Genomic DNA, 21,894 nt, shown 5'->3' with positions numbered 1-21,894 from the left:
ATCTAGTAGTTTTGTGTCTTGGCAATTAATAATATCTAACAGAATCTAAGTGCTGAAAACCTACAGTTTATTTTAGTTCTGGGAGAAGTTTAATTCATAAGGTTAACTAAATTTGAATTTGATCCTATTCACCCATTTCTTTTGAAAGCTCCATTCTATCTAAACCCCAACTTTTAATGCCAATGATGTAGTGTTGGCTATGGTTCAATTTGTAGTGCAGCAGTAATGTCCATACCTCTACACAAGGAGGCTGGGTTTCCAAATTCCACTTACACCAGAGGTGTTTAATAACATCTCTGAACAATTTGATTAAAAGAAAAATACTTTTTACGGCACCCTGTAAGTGCTAGATTAAGTGACATTTTCTACTCAGACTGAAATTTTTGTTGGATACGGTCATCAAGGGATATGGATCAAAAGTGGAAATGTTAGAGAGAAGTTGTGAAGCAGCCATAATCTAATGAATTAGTGAAACAGGTTTACGGAGCTGAATAGCCAATGCCTGTCCCCATGTTTACATGTAGTTAAGTTATGATGGTGACTTAAGTTAGTGAAAGGCACCAAATTGAATGCAAGTTCTATTCTTGGTATTTATGCAGGAGATAAATAAAACTGTCAGGATGATTTACTTGGACTTAGCACTTACCTAGAAGGTAGTACATAGCAAAGCTCTATATAAAAGCAAGGATTGCTTTTGTTTATCTTTTCCACTGTAGAGGAATTGAAAAATTTAAGAGCAGCACTGTTTTAGTGTGTGTTTAAAAAGAGCTTTCCTATACAGAGTATACATCATTGTTAGAAACATGGTTTCCCATCCAAATAAGGCAATTTTTCCCCCAAATGCAACACAATGAATTTGTGAACTAGCAGTAACTGTTGCTGCTTTTCCTTTCCAATGTTAAAATACAATTTTATGCCTGCTGTTTAATGACATGTGTAAATGTTACATCTGCTGAGAGTCATTATCTTACAGCATGAAAACAGATTTTTTTGCCTACCTTATCCATGCTTTCCTAAAGTGAACTTAACACATTTGCCTGCATTTGGCTCCTATTCCTCTAAACCTTTCCTATCCATGTACCTGTCCAAATGCCTTTTAAATGTTGTAATTGTATCTGCCTCGGCTACTTCCTCTGGCAGCTTGTTCCTACATGCACCACCCTCTATGTGACAAAGTTGCACCTCGATTTACTTTTAAATCTTTCCCCTCTCACCTTAAACCTATTCCCTCTACTTTTGGACTTTGTTATCCTGTGAAATAGGCTTTTGCTATTCACCCTAACTGTGCCCCTCACTATTTTTTACATTTCTATAAGGTCAGCCTTCAGCTCCTATGTTCCAGGAAAATAACCCCAGCCTATCCAGCCTCTTCTTTTAACTCAAACCCTCCAGTCTTGGTAACCCTTTGTAAATCTTATCTGCACCCTTCTACTTTGACAACATCCTTCCTCTTGTAGGTTGACCAGGATTGTACACAATACTCAAATGTGATCTTACCAGTGTCTTCTACAGCTGTGCCATTGTGTCCCAACTCCTGTCCACAGTGCTCTGACCAATGAAGGCAAGCTAAATACTTCACCACCCTGTCTACAAATACACCACTTTCAAGGAACTATGGACCTGCACCCCTAGGGTTTTTGTTCAAAACACTCTATGACCTTGTATTAATTGTGTAAGCCCTGCCCTGATTTGGCTTATCAAAATGCAAAACTTTGCAGTTATCTAAATCAAACTCTATGTGTCGTTCCTTAGCTTGCTGGCCCAGTTGTTCAAGATCCTGTTCTATCTTCGAAACCTTGTTCATTCCATTATGCCACCAAGTTTGGTGTCATCCATAAAACTTATTAATCATGCCTTCTACATTCTCAACCAAATATTTTATATAAATAAAATAGTTGATCTGGTTCTTTCTCTATGGCACACCACTGATCACAGGCCTCCAGTCTGAACAACAAGCATCTATTACCACCCCCGTCTCCTACTATTAAGGCAATTTTGTGTCTTGTAAATATATACAGTCATTCTCTTTGTGGCTCTGTCTCTGAGTCTACGAAGCTGCTTTCTTCCTGTGTTTCTTTTCTGGATGATCACCTGGCCTCTTGCCATGCTAGTCTCCTCAGAAGGACTCGGACAATTCCAAGACCAGTTCCAAAAGAGAGGTCTGCAGCTGAACTCTTGTTTTTATACCTTTTGGATGATTTGTTTGGAACTTTCTACTGTTCTGGCTAATCAGGGAGATACTCTTAATAGTTTGAAGCAGGAATTATATACCTTTTGGATGATTTGTTTGGAACTTTCTACTGTTCTGGCTAATCAGGGAGATACTCTTAATAGTTTGAAACAGGAATTAATTATTTAGATGTCATGCTACTGTCAGTTTCTTTGTATAGCAGGATGTGGTGCCATCCTGTCTGGGGTGTCTTTTGTTTAATGGGTAAGTATTTTGGGGATAGACAAACAGGAGCTTGGAAGAACACAGCAAGCATGGCAGCATCAGGAGGTGGAGAAGTCGATGTTTCGGGTTAAGTCCCTTCAGTGGAACTTTGGATTCCAGCATCTGCAGTTTTTTTGTCTCTAAGTTGTTGGGGTGTTTGCCCAGGACAAATGTTGCCTTTTACATTATGCTAATGTCATTAGCACCTCGCTGCTGTGTTGGTACTGTGTCTGCTGTGTGGGTTTTTGAGATTTTAGAGTTTCATTTGGCCAAAGTACCTAGCATCCCTTGCTGTTTGGTCAAGTTATCAATCTATCTGTGTTTTAGCAGCCAGGAGGCTACTACATTGCAGTGCAACTTGTGGATAATACACACTGCTGGTACTGACCATCAGTGGTGAAGTGAGTGGATTTTTGTAGATGTGGTGTCAAGATTCTTCAGTGTTGATGGAACTGCATCCATCCAGGCAAGTGGAGAATAAACCATCAGATTCCTGACATGTAACTGGTAGAACAGGCTTTGGCAAGTCCGGAGATGAGTTACTCACCACAGTATTCCTAACATCTGACCTGCTGTTGTAGCCACTGTGTTTATGTTAAGAGTTCAGTTGAGTTTCTAGTCAATGGTTACCCCAAGGATTTTGACAGTGGGGGATTCAGTGATGGAGCACCATTGAATGTAAAGGTGCGTTGATTAGGTTGGAGATGGTCGTTGCTTAGCATTTGTGTGGCGCAAATGTTTCTTTCCATTTGTCAGCCCAAGTCTGGATATTATTCAGATCTTGTTGCATTTGAACATGAATTGCATCAGTATCAGAAAATTTGCAAATGGTGATGAATATTGTGCGATCATCAGCAAACATCTTCATTTCTGGAATGAAGCTCTTTTATCCAGGTTTGAATGAAGGCTATAATGTGGTCAGAACCTGAGTGCTCTGGCAGAACCCAAACTGGGTTTTCATGAACAGGTTATTGGTTAGCGGGTGCTGCTTAATACACTGTTCATGACACCTTCCATCACTTCACTGATGACAGAGCATAGACTGATGGGGCTTAATTGGAATGGTTGGACTTGTCCTGCTTTTTGTGTAGAAGATATGCCTGGACAATTGTTCATATTGTCAGGTAGATGTCAGTGTTAAAGCTGGATTGCAACAGCTTAGCTAGTAGCAAGTTCTAGAGTGCAGATCTTCAATGTTATTGCTGAAGACTGCCATCTTTGATGCTGGGATTTCTTGAGGATGCCAAGGTGTATCATGGCACGTCTGACTGAAGGTTGTTGTGAATGCTCAGCTTTATCTATTGCACTGATGTATTGAGCTCTCCTATCACCGAGGTTGGGGATAGTGGGGGCTTCCCCCTCCAATGAGTTGTTTCATTGTCCATCACCAACGGAGAGATCTGATCTATTGTTTGTGTGACTATTTAACTCTGTCTATCACTTGTTGCTTATGCAATTTAGCTTGAAAGTAGTCTTTTTTGTAGATTCACCAGGTTGACAACATATTTTTAGGTATCCCCAATGCTGTTCCTGATTCAGTGCTTTCTCCATTGAACCAGGGTTGGTTTCCTAGCTTGACAGTAATGGATGAGTGTGGACTGTGCCAGGCCATGAGGTTGCACATTACGTTGGAGTCTGATTCTGCTGCTGTTGATGGCCCACAGCACCTCATGGATGCCCAGTCTTGAGTTGCTAGATCCGTTTGAAGTCTGTCCCATTTAGAATGGTCATAATGCCTCGACATGATGGGGAAATTTGAATTCAATGGACATCTGGAATTAGGACTCTAATGGCGAGCATGAATCCATTGTCAATTGTCAGGAAAAGTCCATCCAGGGAAGGAAATCAGTGATTCTTAAATATTAATAAGCAGTAATAAATACTGGCCTGGCTAGTGCCACCCACAATCCATGAATGAACTAGTAAAAAGGTGAAGGCGGGATTTTGTCTCCACAAAGATTGTGCAGTGGTCATTCTTACTGATCCTGTCATGGATAGATATATCTGCAGTCAGCAGATTGGTATGGATGAGGTCAAGTATCCTTTTCTCTCTTTTTGGTTCCAGCTGCAGACCCAGTCTATCAGCTATATCCTTTAAGATTCAACTCCGTACGTTCAGTAGTACTGCCACTGAGTCACTCTTGACATTGAAATCCCCACCAAGAATACATTTTGCACCCTTACCACCCACAGTGCTTCCTCTAAATGTTGTTCAACATGGAGGAATACTGATTAATTAGGTGAGGAATACATGGTAATCAAAGGGAGATTCCCTTGCCCATGTTTAACCTGAAGCAATAAGATATCGTGGAGTCAATGTTGAGGACTCTCAGGGCAACTCCCTCCCATCTGTATGCCACTGTGCTGCCACTTCTGTTCTGCCAGTGGGACAGGAAATGTCCAGGAATGGTAATGGTGGTGTCTGAGACATTGTCTGTAAAATGTGATTTCATGAGTATGACTAAGCCAGGAGGTTTGGCAAAAGTGAGGACTGCAGATGCTGGAAATCAGAGTCTAGATTAGAGTAGTGCTGGAAAAGCACAGCATGTCAGGCAGCACCTGAGGAGTAGGAAAATCAACATTCCAGGCAATGAAAGGCTGATGAAGAGCTTTTGCCTGAAATGTCAATTTTCCTACTCCTCAAATGCTGCCTGACCTGCTGTGCTTTCCCGGCACCATTCTAATCTAGACTATGCAAGGAGGTTGCTTGACTCATCTGTGAGATAGCTCTCCCAACTTTGGCACTAGCCACCTTAGTAAGGAGGACTTTGCAGCACCAACAGTTGTCTTTTCCAGTGCCTACGTCTTTGCTGGATAGTCCCTTCAATTTCAATTCTTTGTTGTGACCTCATAGTAATTAATACAACTGAGTGGCTTGCTAGGCCATTTCAGAGGGCAGGTGAGAGTCAACCGTATTGATGTGGGTCTGGAATCACATGTTGGCCAGACCAGGTGAGGATGGCTAATTTCATGATATTAGTGAGCCAGATTGTTTTTTTCTGACAATCGTCTTAATTCCAGATTTTTTTTAAATCAAATTCAAATTCCACCACCTGCTGTGGCAGGATTTGAACCCAAGTGTCCAGAACGGTGGCACAGTGGTTAGAACTGCTGCCTCACAGCGCCAGGGACCTGGGTTCAATTCCACCTCAGGCGACTGACTGTGTGGAGTTTGCACGTTCTCCCCGTGTCTGCGTGGGTTTACTCCGGGTGCTCCGGTTTCCTCCCACAGTCCAAAGATGTGCGGGTCAGGTGAATTAGTCATGCTGAATTGCCCGTAGTGTTAGGTTAGGGGTATGGGTGGGTTACGCTTCGGCAGGTGGGTGTGGACTTGTTGGGCCGAAGGGCCTGTTTCCACACTGTAAGTAATCTAAAAAAAAACACACTGCTTTGCAGAACACCTACATTTAGCATACAAAAAACACTCTGAGCTTCCAGTTGCCTGCCACTCCAATGCACCTGGGCAACATCTCTGTCTCAGGCTTGCTGCAGTGCTTCTGTGGAGTTCAATGCAAGCTGGAAGAACAGCACTTCATTACACGCTTGGGAACTCTTCAGCCTTCTGGACTTAATATCAAGTTCAACAATTTTAAGACACGAGGCACCTTCTCCCATGCCTTTATGCCAATCCCCACACACCAGACCTTGTCATCACATGGACTGCTACCACACACAACCCATTGTCAGCAACTAATAGTCTCCATTAGCAGCTATCCATTCTGCCAGACTAACCTTTACCCACTCCTTTGTCTGTCCAACTGCATTTCTCACTCTTTGGGGCCTCTGTCCACCTATTGGATTTGGTACTGGGTAATGAACAAGGTCAGGTGTTAGATTTGTATGTAGGTGAGCACTTTGGTGATAGAATGACAATTCAATTATGTTTACTTTAGGGATGGAAAGGGATAGATATGTACTGCAGGGCAGGAAATAACGCGGGGGAAAGGCAATTATGATGCGATTAGGCAAGATTTAGTATGCATAGAATGGGGAAGAAAGCTGCAGGGGAGAGGCACAGTTGAAATGTGGAGCTTGTTCACGGAACAGCTGTTGTATATCCTTGATAAGTATGTAACTGTCAGACAGGGAGGGCCTAAAGAAGGAGCTAAGAAGAGCTAGGAGAGGACATGAGAAAACTTTGAAAGATCAGAGCGAATCCTAAAGCTTTTTATAGGTATGTCAGGAATAAAAAAATGACTAGAATAAGATCAGGGCCAGTCAAGGACAGTAGTGGGAAGTGGTGCGCGGAGTCCGAAGAGATTGGAGACTGGAAAAAGACAATGTTGTTGAAGAGAATACTGAGATACAGGCTATTAGACTAGACCAATTGAGGTTCATAAGGAAGATTGTGAAAATAGATAAGTCCCCTAGGCCAGATGGGATTTATCCTAGGATTCTCTGGGAAGCCAAGGAGGAGATTGCAGAAGCTTTGGCTTTGATCTTTATGTCATCATTGTCTATAGGGGTAGTGCCAGAAGACTGGAGGGTAGCAAATGTTATCCACTTGTTCAAGAAGAGGAGTAGGGACAACCCTGCTAATTATAAACCAGTTAACCTTATTTCAGCGGGTAAAGTGTTGGAAAGGATTTTAAGAGATAGGAGTTATAGCCATCTAGAAAGGAATAATTTGATTAGGGATAGTCAACATGGTTTTGTGAAGGATATGTCATGCCTCACAAGTTTTATTGAGTTATTTGAGAAGATGACCAAATGGGTCAATGAGGGTTAAGCCATTGATGTGGTGTTTATGGATTTCAGTAAAGCATTTGATAAGGTTCCCCATGGTAGACAATAGATAATAGACAATAGGTGCAGGAGTAGGCCATTCTGCCCTTCGATCCTGTACCACCATTCAATATGATCATGGCTGATCATCCTTAATCAGTTTCCTGTTCCTGCCTTATCTCCATAACCCTTGATTCCACAATCCTTAAGATCTCTATCCAACTATTTCTTAAATGAATCCAGAGACTGGGCCTCCACTGCCCTCTGGGGCAGAGCATTCCACACAGCCACCACTCTCTGGGTGAAGAAGCTTCTCCTCATCTCTATCCTAAATGGTCTACCCTGTATTTTTAAGTTGTGTCCTCTGGTTTGGCACTCACCCATCAGCAGAAACATGTTTTCTGCCTCCAGAGTGTCCAATCTTTTAATAATCTCATATGTCTCAGTCATATCCCCTCTCAGTCTTCTAAACTCAAGGGTATACAAGCCCAGTCGCTCCAGTCTTTCAGTGTAAGGTAATCCCGCCATTCCAGGAATTGACCTCGTGAACCTCCGCTGCACTCCCTCAATAGCCAGAATGTCTTTCCTCAAATTTGGAGACCAGAACTGCACACAGTACTCCAGGTGTGGTCTCACCAGGGCCCTGTATAGCTGCAGAAGAACCTCTTTGCTTCTATACTCAATCCCTCTTGCTATTAAGGCCAGCATGCTATTAGCCTTCTTCTCTACCTGCTGTACCTGCATGCTTACCTTCATTGACTAGTGTACAAGAACACCCAGATCTCTCTGTACTGCCCCTTTACCTAAATTGATTCCATTTAGGTAGTAATCTGCCTTCCTGTTCTTTCCACCGAAGTGGATAACCATACATTTATCCACATCAAACTGCATCTGCCATGCATCTGACCACTCACCTAACTTGTCCAGGTCACCCTGTAATCTCCTAACATCCTCATCACATTTCACCCTGCCACCCAACTTAGTATCATCAGCAAATTTGCTAATGTTATTACTAATACAGTCTTCTATATCATTAACATATATTGTAAAATGCTGCGGTCCCAGTACTGCTCCCTGCGATACCCCACTGGTCACTGCCTGCCATTCCGAAATGGAGCCATTTATCACTACTCTTTGTTTCCTATCAGCCAACCAACTTTCAATCCAAGTTAGTACTTTGCCCCCAATATCATGTGCCCTAATTTTGCTCACTAATCTCCTATTTGGGACTTTATCAAAAGCTTTCTGAAAGTCCAGGTACACTACATCTACTGGATCTCCCTTGCCTATCTTCAGAGTTACATCCTCAAAAAATTCCAGAAGATTAATCAAGTATGATTTCCCCTTCATACATCCATGCTGACTCTGTCCTATCCTGTTACTACTATCCAGATGTGTCGTAATTTCATCCTTTATAATAGACTCCAGCATCTTTCCCACCAATGAGGTCCGACTAACTGGTCTATAATTTCCTGCTTTCTCTCTCCCATCTTTCTTAAAAAGTGATATAACATTAGCCACCCTCCAATCCGCAGGAACTTTTCCCAAATCTACCAACTTTGCAAAATAATCAACAGCACATCCGCGATTTCTTGAGCCACCTCCTTCAGTACCCTGGGATGTAGACCATCAGGCCCTGGGAACTTATCAACCTTCGGACCTAACAGTCTCTCCAATACCAATTTCTGGCAAATATAAATTCCCTTCAGTTCAGGTCCTTCAGCCACTGTTACCTCAGGGAGATTGCTTGTGTCTTCCCCAGTGAACACAGATCTGAAGTACCAATTCAATTCTTCTGCCATTTCTTTGTTCCCCATAATATATTCTCCTGTTTCTGTCTTCAAGGGCCCAATTTTAGTCTTAACCATTTTTTTGCCTTTCACATACCTAAAAATACTTTCACCCATCCTCCTTTATATTATTGGCCAGTTTACCTTCGTACCTCATTTTTTTCTCTGTGTATTTCCTTCTTAGTAATCCTCTGTTGTTCTTTAAAAGCTTCCCAGTCCTCCGTTTTCCCACTTATCTTTGCTATGTTATACTTTATCTCTTTTAACTTTATATGTTTCTTAACTTCCCTCGTCAGCCACGGCCACCCATGCCTCTTCCTGGGATCTTTCTTCCTTTTTGGAATGAACTGATCCTGCAACTTCTGCGTTATACACAGAAATATCTGCCATTGTTCCTCCACTGTCATCCCTGCTAAGGTATTGCACCATTGAACTTTGGCCAGCTCCTCCCTCATAGCTCCATAGTTCCCTTTATTCAACTGAAAAATTGTCACTTCCGATTGTACCCTCTCCCTCTCAAATTGCAGATTGAAGCTTATTGTATTATGGTCACTACTTCCAAATGGCTCCTTCACTTCGAGGTCCCTGACCAATTCTGGTTCGTTGCACAATACCAGATCCAGAATTGCCTTCTCCCTGGTCGGCTCCAGCACCAGCTGTTCTAAGAATCCATCTCTGAGGCACTCCACAAAGTCTCTTTCTTGAGGTCCAATACCATCCTGACTCTCCCAGTCTACCTGCATGTTGAAATCCCCCATAACAACTGTACTAACATCTTTGCGACAGGCCAATTTCAGCTCCTGATTTAACTTACATCCCACATCCAGACTACTGTTTGGGGGCCTATAGATAACTCCCAAGAGGATCTTTTTACCCTTAGTATTTCTCAGCTCTATCCACACTGACTCTACATCCCTGATTCTAGGTCACCCTGCGCAAGGGACTGAATATCATCCCTTACCAACATGGCCACCCCACCCTCTCTGCCCGTCAGTCTGTCCTTACAATAGCACACGTAGCCTTGAATATTCATTTCCCAGGCCCTGTCCACTTGAAGCTACGTCTCAGTTATCTCCACAATATCATATCTGCCAATTTCCAAAAGAGCCTCAAGCTCATCCATCTTATTTCTAATGCTTTGTGCATTCATGTATAGTATTTTTAATTTGTTACTGCCCTCACCCTTCCCATCAACTCCTATTTCACTCAACCTTACAGCCTGATTCCTTTCTGAGTTTTCCGCCTCATTGATACAGTTGTCTTGCTTGACTTCCCTTGTTCTAACTTTCCTCCAATTTACTTCTTAAACATCCAGTTTGTCCCCTCCCCCGCTACTTAGTTTAAACGTAGCTGTGTTGCAGTAGCAAACCTGGCTGCCAGAATGCTGGTCCCTAACCTATTAAGGTGAAAACCGTCTCTCTTGTAGAATTTATGCTTACCACAAAACATACCCCAGTGATCCAAGAACTTAAATCCTTGCTTCCTGCACCAGTTCCCCGGCCACACGTTCAAGTCCATTATCTTCCTGTTTCTGGCCTCACCAGCCCGAGGAATTGGAAGCAAACCAGAGATAACCACCTTGGACGTCCTGCTTTTCAGCCTTCTTCCTAGTTCTCTGAAGTTCCGCTATAGTATGTTCCTCCTCTTCTTCCCAACATCATTTGTGCTGACATGTACCACCACCTCTGGCTCTTCATCTTCGTCCCTGAGGATTTCCTGCACTCTGTCTGTGATGTCTTTAACCCTGGCACCAGGAAGGCAACACACCATCCTTAAGTCCCGTCTGCTGCCACAAAAACCCCGGTCAGTTCCTCTCACTATGGAGTCCCCTATTACCATGGCTCAGTGCGATGTCCAACTCTTCCGCTCTGTCTCCACGCCAACATTTGATTGACAGATCTGGCCACCTCACAGACTGGCAGTGTCATCTGTCTCTACTGTTTCCAAAAGATTCAACTTGTTCCTGACAGGTACTTCCCCGGCGTCTCTTGCACCTGTCTCCTCTCTGCCTTCCTCATCATCTGCTCTCTTCTGTTCTCTTCTGGCATGATTGGTGTAATAACCTCACTGAAGGTCTTGTCCAGAAAGATCTTGTTCTCTCGGATGAGTCTAAGGTCCTCGAGTTCTGTCATCAGTGCTGTAATATGCTCTGTCAGTAGCTGAACGTGCACGCACTTTCCACACTTATACAAGCCAGACACACCAGAGTCGTTGACCTCCCACATCAAGCACGTAGCACACTGAACCAGCTTGGCAGTCATGTCTTCACCCTCTTCAACTGTGGCGTAATCACTTCATTCAACCTCCTTGTCAAAGACTCCTGAGCTAAAGCCTCACTCTTCAATCCACAGGAACTTCCTTGGACCCTCTTTTTGCGGCTAGTCTGTGGTAGGCTATTGTAGAAAATATGGATACGTGGACTGAGGTTGAATTAGTGGTTTGGATCAGAAATTAGCACTAGCTGAAAGAAGACAGAGGGTGGTGGTTGATGAAAAATATTCATTCTGGAGTTCAGTTACTAGTAGTGCAAGGATCTGTTTTGGGACCACTGCTGTTTTATCATTTTTATAAATGACCTGGATGAGGGCATAGAAGGATGGGTTAGTAAATTTGCAGATGACCCTAATATTGGTGGTGATGTGGATAGTGCCTAAGGATGTTGCAGGTTACAGAGGGACATAGATAAGCTGCAGAGCTGGGCTGAGAGGTGGTAAATGGAGTTTAATGCAGAAAAGTGTAAGGTGATTCACTTTGGAAGGAGTAACAAGAATATAGAGTACTGGGCTAATTGTAAGATTCTTGGCAGTGTTGATAAGTAGAGAGATCTACATCCATATACATTGATCTCTGAAAGTTGTTAAGAAGGCATACGGTGCATTAGCTTTTATTGGTAGAGGGATTGAGTTTCAGAGCCATGAGGTCATATTGCAGCTGTGCAAAACTCTGATGCAGCCAGACTTCGAGTATTGCGTACAGTTCTGGTCACCACATTATAAGGATGTGGAAGCATTAGAAAGGGTGCAGAGGAGGGATTTGCCAGGATGTTGCCTGGTATGAAGGGAAGGTCTTATGAGGAAAGGCTGAGAGGCTTGAGGCTTTTTTCATTAGAAAGAAGAAGGTAGAGAGTTGACTCAATAGAGACATAAGATGATCAGAGGATTAATATAGGGTGGACAGTGAGAGCCTTTTTCCTTGGATGCCGATGGCTAGCGTGAGGGGACAGAACTTTAAATTGAGGAGTGATAGATATAGGACAGAGGTCAGATAGTTTCTTTACTCAGAGAGTAATAAGGGTGTAGAACTCTCTGCCTGCAGCAGTAGTAGACTCACCAGCTTTAAGGGCATTTTCATATCAACATCTTCAACCTTTCCTTCCTACAAGCTGAAGTCCTTAAGGCACCTACTTCAAGAAGACCACCATCATCCCACTACCTATGAAAGCACATGTAATGTGCCTTAATAACTACCACCCAGTGGCTCTGACCACCATAATCACAAGAGAGACTGGTCATGGCCCACATCAACTCCAGCATCCTATCTTGCCTCAATCTCCTACAATTTGCCTACTGATGCAACAGGTCCATATATTTTGCCCTACACTCGTGCCTGAAATATTTGGACAACAATTACACTTATGTCAGACTTTTGCTCTGCTTTCAACATCATTATCCTGTCCAATCTGATCTTAAAGCTCCAAGACCTTGGTTTTGGCTCTGCCCTCTACAGCTGGATCCTCAACATCCTGCCCCACAGATCGCAATCGGTGAAGATAGGCAACTGCACGTCCTCCACAATAATCCTCAACACTATATCCCCCAAGGATGTGCCCTCAGCTCCCTACCATACTCCCTGTACTCCTAGAACAGTATAGCCAAATTCCAAACGAACAGCATCTACAAGTTTGCTGATGACACCACTGTGATAGGACAGATATCCAACAATGAGGAGTCAGAATACAGAAAGGAAACATGGTGCAATAAGAACAAACTCTCTCTCAACTTCAGCAAAACTGCAGAACTGATCATTGACCTCAGAAAGAAAGAAGGAGAACATGCCCCCATCTACATCGACAGAACTAAGATTGAGAGGGTGGCGAGCATCAGGTTCCTAGGGATGACAATAACTGTCAACCTGTCCTGGACTTCCCAAGTAGATGCAACAAGAAGGCACAGCAATGCCTCTTCTTCCTTAAGTGGAAATTTGGCATGTCCATAAGGACCCTCACCTACTTTTACAGATGGAACACTGAAATCATACTGTCCGAATGCATAACGGCCTGGTATGGCAACTGCTCTGCCCAGGATCATAAGGAACTACAGAAAGTTGTATGCATAGCCCAGACCATCACGGAAACCAACCTTCCATCTATGGACTCCATTTACACAGCTCATTGCCGCGGAAAGGCTGCCAATATCATCAAAGGCCCATCACATCTCTGTAATGCTCTCCCACAATTTCTTCCATCAGGCAGGAGATACAGAAGCTTGAACACATGCACCAGCAGATTCAGAAACAGCTTCTTCCTGGCCATTACTAGACTGATGAATGGAGCCTCTAACCTCAAATAATGCTGATTTTGCTCATGTTAATCTTGCTTAGCACATGCGCTGTGCAATGTATGCCTCAGACCAAGCCTTTTTTATATCCTATGATCTGTATGTCCTTGCTTACTATGATCTGCCTGTACTGTTCATAAACAAAGGTTTTCACTGTACCTTGGTTACACATGACAGTAAATTAAATCAAATCATAGTCATAGAGATGTTTAACATGGAAGCAGACCCTTCAGTCCAACCCATCCATGCCGACCAGATATCCCAATATCCCAACCCAATCTGGTCCCACCTGCCAGCACCCTGCCCATATCCCTCCAAACCCTTCCTATTCATATACCCATCCAAATGCCTCTTAAGTGTTGCAATTGTACCAGCCTCCGCCACATCCTCTGGCAGCTCATTCCATACACGTACCACCCTCTGTGTGAAAAAGTTACCCCTTAGTTCTGGACTTCCTGACCCCAGGGAAAAGACTTTGTCTATTTATCCTATCCATGCCCCTCATAATTTTGTAAATCTCTATAAGGTCACCCCTCAACCTCCGACGCTCCAGGGAAAACAGCCCCAGCCTGTTCAGCCTCTCCCTGTAGCTCAGATCCTCCAACCCTGGCAACATCCTTGTAAATCTTTTCTGAACCCTTTCAAGTTTCACAACATCTTTCCGATAGGAAGGAGACCAGAATTGCACGCAATATTCCAACAGTGGCCTAACCTATGTCCTGTACAGCCGCAACATGACCTCCCAACTCCTGTACTCAATACTCTGACCAATCAAATGATGTTTTCCTCAACAATATACAATTAAATAAAGTAGTCATTAAGTAGTCTGACAAGTTTTCCTTCGATCTGAATTATTCCATCATGTTTATATTTTAAAGTTCAAACTTTCTTTCAAAACCACTCATAATGGAAACATTAACGACTACATTTAATGCTTTTGTTTTATTGACATTTGTCATCTTCTGCCATTTGTGAAGTATTTGACATTTTCTTATAGTCAGAGCTCTCCCCTTCTCATCAGTGTAGGCACTCTCTTACACATTTTTGTTCCTTATCTCCATTATAATATCTGTAGTCAGTCATTTGGGAGGTCATTTCTTTTTGATATATACTTATCATGCGTATTTAACTAGTTTATTTAAAAAATCTTTTTCTTCCTCAACAGCTGTACTTTTAATTTATCCTCATTTTATTGAAGTTTGCTTTCTTGAAATCATACACATCTCTCCTGTTCTTTCCTATTACCAATTTCTAAAAGGTATTAAATATATAGTTTCCTGACTGTTATCAACTTTAAAGAAACAATATTCATTATTCCTTATGCACATAGCTGCCTGCAGATTTTTCGCAGCCTTTCTGTCATTAAGCAAATATGGTCTGTGATGCTATCTTCTGAGGAACGGGAGAATGTTGTGGCCTAGAGATAGCAGCTGGACTGAGTGGCAGATAAGCTAGCAAACTTGTGCAGGCCACCCAATGCCAATCCAGGAGTGGACAATGTGGCAGACATTGCCAATGCCCAATTCAGCCAATAAATGGCCAATTAAGGGCTTCTTCCCACCTCTGCAGGCATTTGACCAATAGCAAAGGAGCCCTCTGCTAATTGGAGATTAACTATCATGTCTTCCCAGCAGGCATGTCTTCCAAATACAACGATCCTTTCTGGAGACTCTTTGATCCATGGAGAACCAATTGCCACCCCACACAGCATTTGCTTTACTTGCTCCCAGCAACTCCCAGTTCCCTCACCAGGACCTGCCTGAATATTGCCAGCTGACAGCAAATCCCTCAATAATTCCTTTTATTCCAGGGGTAGTCCCAGCAGTAATCACTGTTCCTGATGGCACTCCTGAGCTCTGTTGATGTGCACCTTCTGTGAGAAGCCAGTGCTATTTAATAAGGATAGCAGCCCCAGCAGCACCACTAAATTGGCTGCTGCTGGTAAAATGTAGCACTGGATCTCTATTTATCATTGGAACAGGGTGGGGTGTTACATGTCGAGGATGTCAGTAGGAGAAGGAATGGCAGAGTTCACTTATGATGGGGTGTTCAGCAGAATGGAAAATAGTCAGGTTTGGCAAGTGCAGTTGTTTTGGGGAGGGTTAGTGGGGATCTAGGAGTTAGTTACCTATGAGTTAGAGTATAGATTTCCATGATCTTTTCCTGAGTAACTGAATAGCTTAGGTGAGTTGAAATCATCCAAATTTTATGACTTGTGGGACTCTTCTCAGAGGGTTCCAGATAGGGGGGAGTTGTCCATTAGAAGGATCAAATTCCCAGACCATTGTAATGGAGTCAGCTGTGGTGGAGATTCTGCATAATCCTGACATACAACGCCAAACCACATTGTTCCAATTACCATCTAGCCATTGGAATATCTGGGCCCTGACTCCTTGCCCAAATGCATCCATGTATGGCTATAATTCCATGTTGAAGAGCCATACATATGAATTTATTGCAATTCTATTAGTTCAATAAGAATGTAAAATTCCATACTTCTAGGTACAGAAGACAACCAAATCATTTTCCAGTATTTTATTGTAATTTGTAGTCTGTAACTTTGTTTAAATTTGTCCAGGCTGCAACCGATTCCAATGAATGTATTTTTATGACATTAGTAAGTCATATTAAAAAAAAAACTAAGCTTCCTCAATTCCATTTGAGTTTGAGTTTGGTTTATCATCGTCACATGTACTGAGATACAGTAGAAAATTTGTTTTGCATGTTGTACGGGCAAGTTGTACTATCGTTGTGCAGAACTATCGGATAGCAGAACAAAGTGCAGAATATAGTTGTACAGCTGCAGAGAACCTGTAGGGAGGGAGATCAATATTAACATTTGAGAGGTCCATTTAAAAGTCTGATAATAGCAGGGAAAAAGCTGTTCTTGCATGTGTCTTTTTGACAGAAGAGGGTGGAAGAGAGTATAATGGAATGAGAGGGGTCTTTGATTGTGTACGTTGCTTTTCTGAGGCAGTGGGAAGTTTAGATGGATTTAATAGATGGGAAATTGGGCTGTGTTCACAACTCTGTGATCTTGGGAACAGCAGTTGTCATATCACACTATGATATATACAGGTATGAGGCTTTCTATGGTGTATCTATAAAAATTGGTAAGAGTCTTTGTCCACATGCCAAATTTCCTTAGCCTCCTGAGGAAATAGAGGAATCATTGTGCTTTCTTAACCTTTGCATCGACACGGCAGGACAGATTGTTGGTGATCATCACTCCCTGAAAATTGTTGCTCATTTCCACCTCAGGCACAGTAGAAAGGGAGGACTGCAGATGCTGGAGATCAGAGTCGAGAGTGTGTTGCTGGAAAAGTGGAGCAGGTCAGGCAGCATCCGAGGAGCAGGACAATCAACGTTTCTGGCATAAGCCATGATGAAGGCCTTTCAGATACCTGATGAAGGGCTTATGCCCAAAATGTCAATTGTCCTTCATCTTGGATGCTGCCTGACCTGCAGTGCTTTTCCAGCACCACATTCGACCCACCTCAGGCACAGTCAGTTGCAGCAGGAGTGAGCCATGTTTCTGTGAAGCAGAGCACACAGCAGTCTTTCAATTCCCTTTGGAAGGTGGGTCTAGCTCTGAGGTTATCCATTTTGTTTTCAATAGCTTGGACATTTGTCACAAGTATGCTGAGGAGGGGGATCTTAAAATCCTGAAGGTTTCAATCACTTCTGAAGTCTAGCATATCTGCCACGTCTCCTAGGTAAATGATTGTTCCTAGTTGATCCTGGGCATTGTTGAGGGAGATCTCCTGCTCTAGAAAGTAATTATGTGCTCCTGATGGATTCCTGGGCAGCAGCCATGGCCTTAAGAGTTCCTAAGGGTTTTTTTACTTGGGCCTTCTCGATGTCAGGTCACTGTGGGATCAGGTCTTGTTCTCGCCCTGGTCACAAGGTCAGGAAGGTCGGGCCTGCGATAGGCCTGATGGCCTCTGATCTTTCTGGGCTTGCTGTTCCAGCATCAGCAAGGGAAGTGGGTGCGTCTGATGGGGTCCTAGTCACTAGTAGCATTTGTAAGTGCTCTGGAGAGTTCCAGCAGTCGGTCTGGTTTTTTAAATGGGCGGTACCTAATGTTTATGAAAGATAATTGGAAAATTTAACTTCCATATTTAGAGGACAATATGGTATGAGCGGACTTTTCTCTAGTGCACATTTAACCTGTTGATTTTTACTTTATTGTACAAGCTAATGAGATTGACGGGAAATTTAGATGTGTATTAGCAGAAACAAGTTGAGAATGCATTGAATATGACCCAGTGATTATTCTCATTGGTGCAAAAGTATATAAAGTTCAAATTTATTAGCATAAAATCCTCAACAACAGGATTCAAATTCTTTGGAAGCTGGACATATTTTGCTTGTTGTGTGAAGTGTATCTTAGGTGGTCACAACTATAGGATCCATATAATGAACTCATGAATGGGTGGAACACAAAAATTTATTGCCTGATAGTCTTTATGCAATGCAGGTAGTATAACAGGTTATGCAAGCAAGCAATAATTGTGTCTGATTGTTCTCAATTTTACTTCAAAAATAATGTAATTTGCTGCTTTTAACTATTTAAATTGGAGCTCATTTTTCAGTTTTGATTTTATGTTTTTTTGTAAAAGACAAAAGATTTTCAAATTACCTTCCTGTATTAATCCAATATTTCTTATGGTTGTACATAATCTTTATTTAACATGTTCAGTTATGGAATATTAATCAAGAACTTGTCATCTGTCTCAGGAACAACTTAACCTATCCAAGAAGGATTACAATAGAATCAAAAGTACAACCTACTCCTTTTCCCAGCACCAAGAAGAGATTGATGACCTAAACTGTCATCATTTATCAATGATTACTGGATAAAAAAAATGAAGCTTGAGATTCTATGTCTATTATTCAAAGTTATTGACATAAAAATAACCTCAGAAAATGGATCACTAGGTTTCCCTAAGAAGCAAAATAGAAACACTATACTGTCTGCTATTTTCATACTGGAATATTGAAGTAATTTTAAAATGCGGTCATCAACCTTAATAAATCTAGTGTATCACCACTCTTTCTGTATTTATGTAACATACTGTTTTTGCATTTCATGAATCATTTGGTATCTTACATATAACTCTTTTTAATTTCAAATAAAGAATTGTAAGCTCCAATCTAACTCTGTTAGAATCTCAATATTGTCACCTTTAAATTTGTTTAATTTCAAAGTACAAATGCTGTAGATTTGAGCAAAAAGGAAATGTTGAGTATAACAGAGAAAATTTAAGTTTAGTTTTAGACCATAATCTGAAACTTGGAGTATTTGGAGTAAAGACCATTTAGTAGATAAATGGCAGGCAAGTATATCCTGAAGGTTAATTATTTAATTTTCTTAATATACTGCAAACCAATGCACCTTTATGCTTGAATCTTTTTCCGACTTCCACTTTAGCCAAGAAGTATCGCCATCAGCTTGTTAAGCAAAGTTCAAAATTTAATTTGCAACCTCTAATGTATTGCGTTATTGGTTCAGACCCTTGCTGATTAAGAAAACAACTGAGATCAACCCAATGATTTAGGTCATACTTCGAGTCATGGATAAATCGCTGACCAAACTGTCTCCAAATGGGACCTGATAATGTTACGAATTTGCTGAAAGAAAATAGACTAAGTTTCTCTCAGTAGAACAACAACTTGTAAGTTGTGCCTTATCTTAAATACCATATGCAGAACAAGGACAAAGTTTACTCTTGTGCGGCTTTTCAAGATTCTTTAACAAATGTTTTTTGTTTTTAATGTATAAAGGCAACAAGTCAAATGGTTCAATTTGAATTTCTGTTTTTGATGAATAAAACTACTATTTTTCACTTATGCAATTGGAAAGGTTCTGCTTTTCATTACAGCAGCTGTGATGATGATTTAGTGTTGCAAATATAAATGTAATTTACCTCTTTTCTCCATCTAGAACTATCCTATTTCTTTTTTGTTTTTTCTCCCCATCCTTCTTTCCTTCCTTTTTAGCTACATGTCACCAATCTCCTTTTCTTACCTGACTTTTTGCCATTCACAGCTGCTTTTGAATTTGATGGATTCCACAGATGAAGCTCTGCAGGAAGCAGCTGCTGGTTGCATCGCAAACATTCGAAGGCTTGCCCTGGCTAATGAGAAGGCTCGCTACAAATGAAAACAGTGCACACTCCACATTTCCTTTCTCAGGAGCTATTACCTGCACAGGTATAATAAAAGAAAGATTTACTGAGTACTGCTTGTGGATGAACATGAAAGCATGAAAGACCTTTTGTATGAGCTAAAATAAACCAGATGCTTAATGGAAATCCAAAAGCTGCTTCTGATTTCTAAAAATCATATAGAAACAAATCAATTTTGGAATAGTGCTACCTATAACATGAAATACATTTTTAAATATGTAGAGAATTTATTTGGAATTCAAAAGTACTACTGGATCCTTGTTAAAAACCTGTCTAAAAGAATGATCATTTATTTACATCAGTTGATCTGTTTTTTTTGTCAAAATAAAGTTGCAATTTTTCTCCAGTGAGTGTGGTTACATAGTAAATTAAAGATGTCTTGTGCAATTCTTTTCACTCAAAATCTATACAATCATGTTGTTGTAAGGCATTCTTCTGTTCCATAAGTTGTAATCCACAGGAGAAGTCTGAATACAGAAGCAAAGATCTGGTATTGTGTTACAGTAACTGAGAACTCCAAACAGCTGCAGGATTCACTGCTCAGGGAGTAGTCAGTACATCAACTTAAAGCCTGCAAGATTGTTAAAAGACATTTCAGAAGTGTCTTTGCCAGCATAGCATAATAGTTAAATACTTATTTATGTCTGCAATCTATATATATGTTGAATATCAATGTGTGCCAGCTACTGGGAAATACATTTTGTAAAATTATTACAATGGAAGTGTGATAACATTTAACAGAGCAACAAAATTTGATACAGAAGGCGGTATGTACTTTACTATGAATACATTTGTGCTGTTAAAAGATATTAAAGTTCTGGAGAAAGTGTTACTGAGTTGGCTTTGGCTCAGTACTCATGAATTGTGTTTGATTGAAAAATAAAGAACTTAAACTATTTTATTTCCAATTGCATCACCTCCCAATTTTCCATTTTAAATGGTCTCACTACATTTTAGTACCATATTTTTTGTTCAGTCAAAAAAGTGACAGACTATGCCATGCACTCCTTAACCATCGTTGATATTGCTCAATGACTAGCCAAAGGAGAGAAGCATGTTTATATCTATCAATTTTTATCCTTCCTCATATTCGCAAGAAAGTCCATTTTGTACCTATAAAGTGTTTCTTACAGTGACTGAGCCAGGAATTAGTTTGTTTCATCTACTGAAAGCAGTTACTTTTAAGAGAGAGCTGAGGACAGGGCTCAGACATGTACCCTCTGGATAGAAGATCATGCTCTATTGCCAACTACCAGACCACTAGACTGCAATAGTTTTATTGAGTTGTCTGGTGCTAATTAAACTAAATGCACTTACTGAGAGGAATATATATAAAATGAGATTATTTAGTTAAAATTCAACCAATTGTATTAAATACTTTTCAATTACTAAAATAGAATTTGGAAGGGCTAATCTAATAAATAGCTTGGTTACTGTTGGTTACTGTAAAGTGCAAATTACGTCTTGGATTTCCATTGCCTATGATTACATGTTTGTATTACAGAACAAAATATGTTTCTGTCTGTGGTAACTGAAACAGTTGTAAACAAATGTAAAAGGAGCCCTTTATATTTAGTTACTGCACATTTTCCTTTTCTAGACATTTGCAGTGAAAACCCAAAATTGATTGCTGTGGTTTGTTACTTACCTACTGCCATGATTTATTAATGCAAAATACCATATTTGCCATGAGAATATGTTCTTTTGGCTCACTTGCAAAATGTATAATTTTGATGCATGAAAAATTATATTTTCTAATATTTTATTAAATCTTTGATATCAGATTTAAAATTATTCTTATAGGTCAATGCCAAATCATTATGATATGTATAAAATAGATGCACGTTTTAGTGTGATAAACTTCATAAATACTTTTCAAAGCTTTTTTTTCTGATATATTCAGGGTAGGTATAACTAACCATAATAACTCCACCTGCAAGTAATATTTTATCTCCCTTCTGAACTTCTGAGCATAACGTAGCACATTTTTTTCTATTTTAATTAAAAGTAGAAGATAAGTTGATGTGATTTATAATCTGCAAAGACAAGGGCAGCACATGCCTGGGAACACTACCACCTGCAAGTTCCCTTCCAAGCCATCAGCATTCTAACTTGGAACTATATTATCATTCCTTCACTGTCACTGGATCAAAATCCTGGAACTCTTTTCTTAATGACATTGTGGGTTTACCTGATTC

General features: G+C 40.9%; 1 protein-coding gene across 1 annotated transcript in view; it reads left to right on the top strand.

Annotated features, from left to right (window-relative positions):
- The window catches only part of odad2 (outer dynein arm docking complex subunit 2), a 374,269-nt gene extending 354,598 nt beyond the window's left edge, over window positions 1–19,671 (top strand). Inside the window, exon 20 of the mRNA XM_060825721.1 lies at window positions 19,558–19,671. Coding sequence (XP_060681704.1) covers window positions 19,558–19,671 — 114 coding nt within the window. The remainder of the gene's footprint in view (window positions 1–19,557) is intronic.
- Window positions 19,672–21,894: the final 2,223 nt, after the last annotated feature.

Source organism: Hemiscyllium ocellatum, chromosome 5 (genome assembly GCF_020745735.1).
Source record: "Hemiscyllium ocellatum isolate sHemOce1 chromosome 5, sHemOce1.pat.X.cur, whole genome shotgun sequence".
Lineage (NCBI taxonomy): Eukaryota > Metazoa > Chordata > Chondrichthyes > Orectolobiformes > Hemiscylliidae > Hemiscyllium > Hemiscyllium ocellatum.
This window is presented reverse-complemented; position numbering and strand designations above follow the sequence as displayed.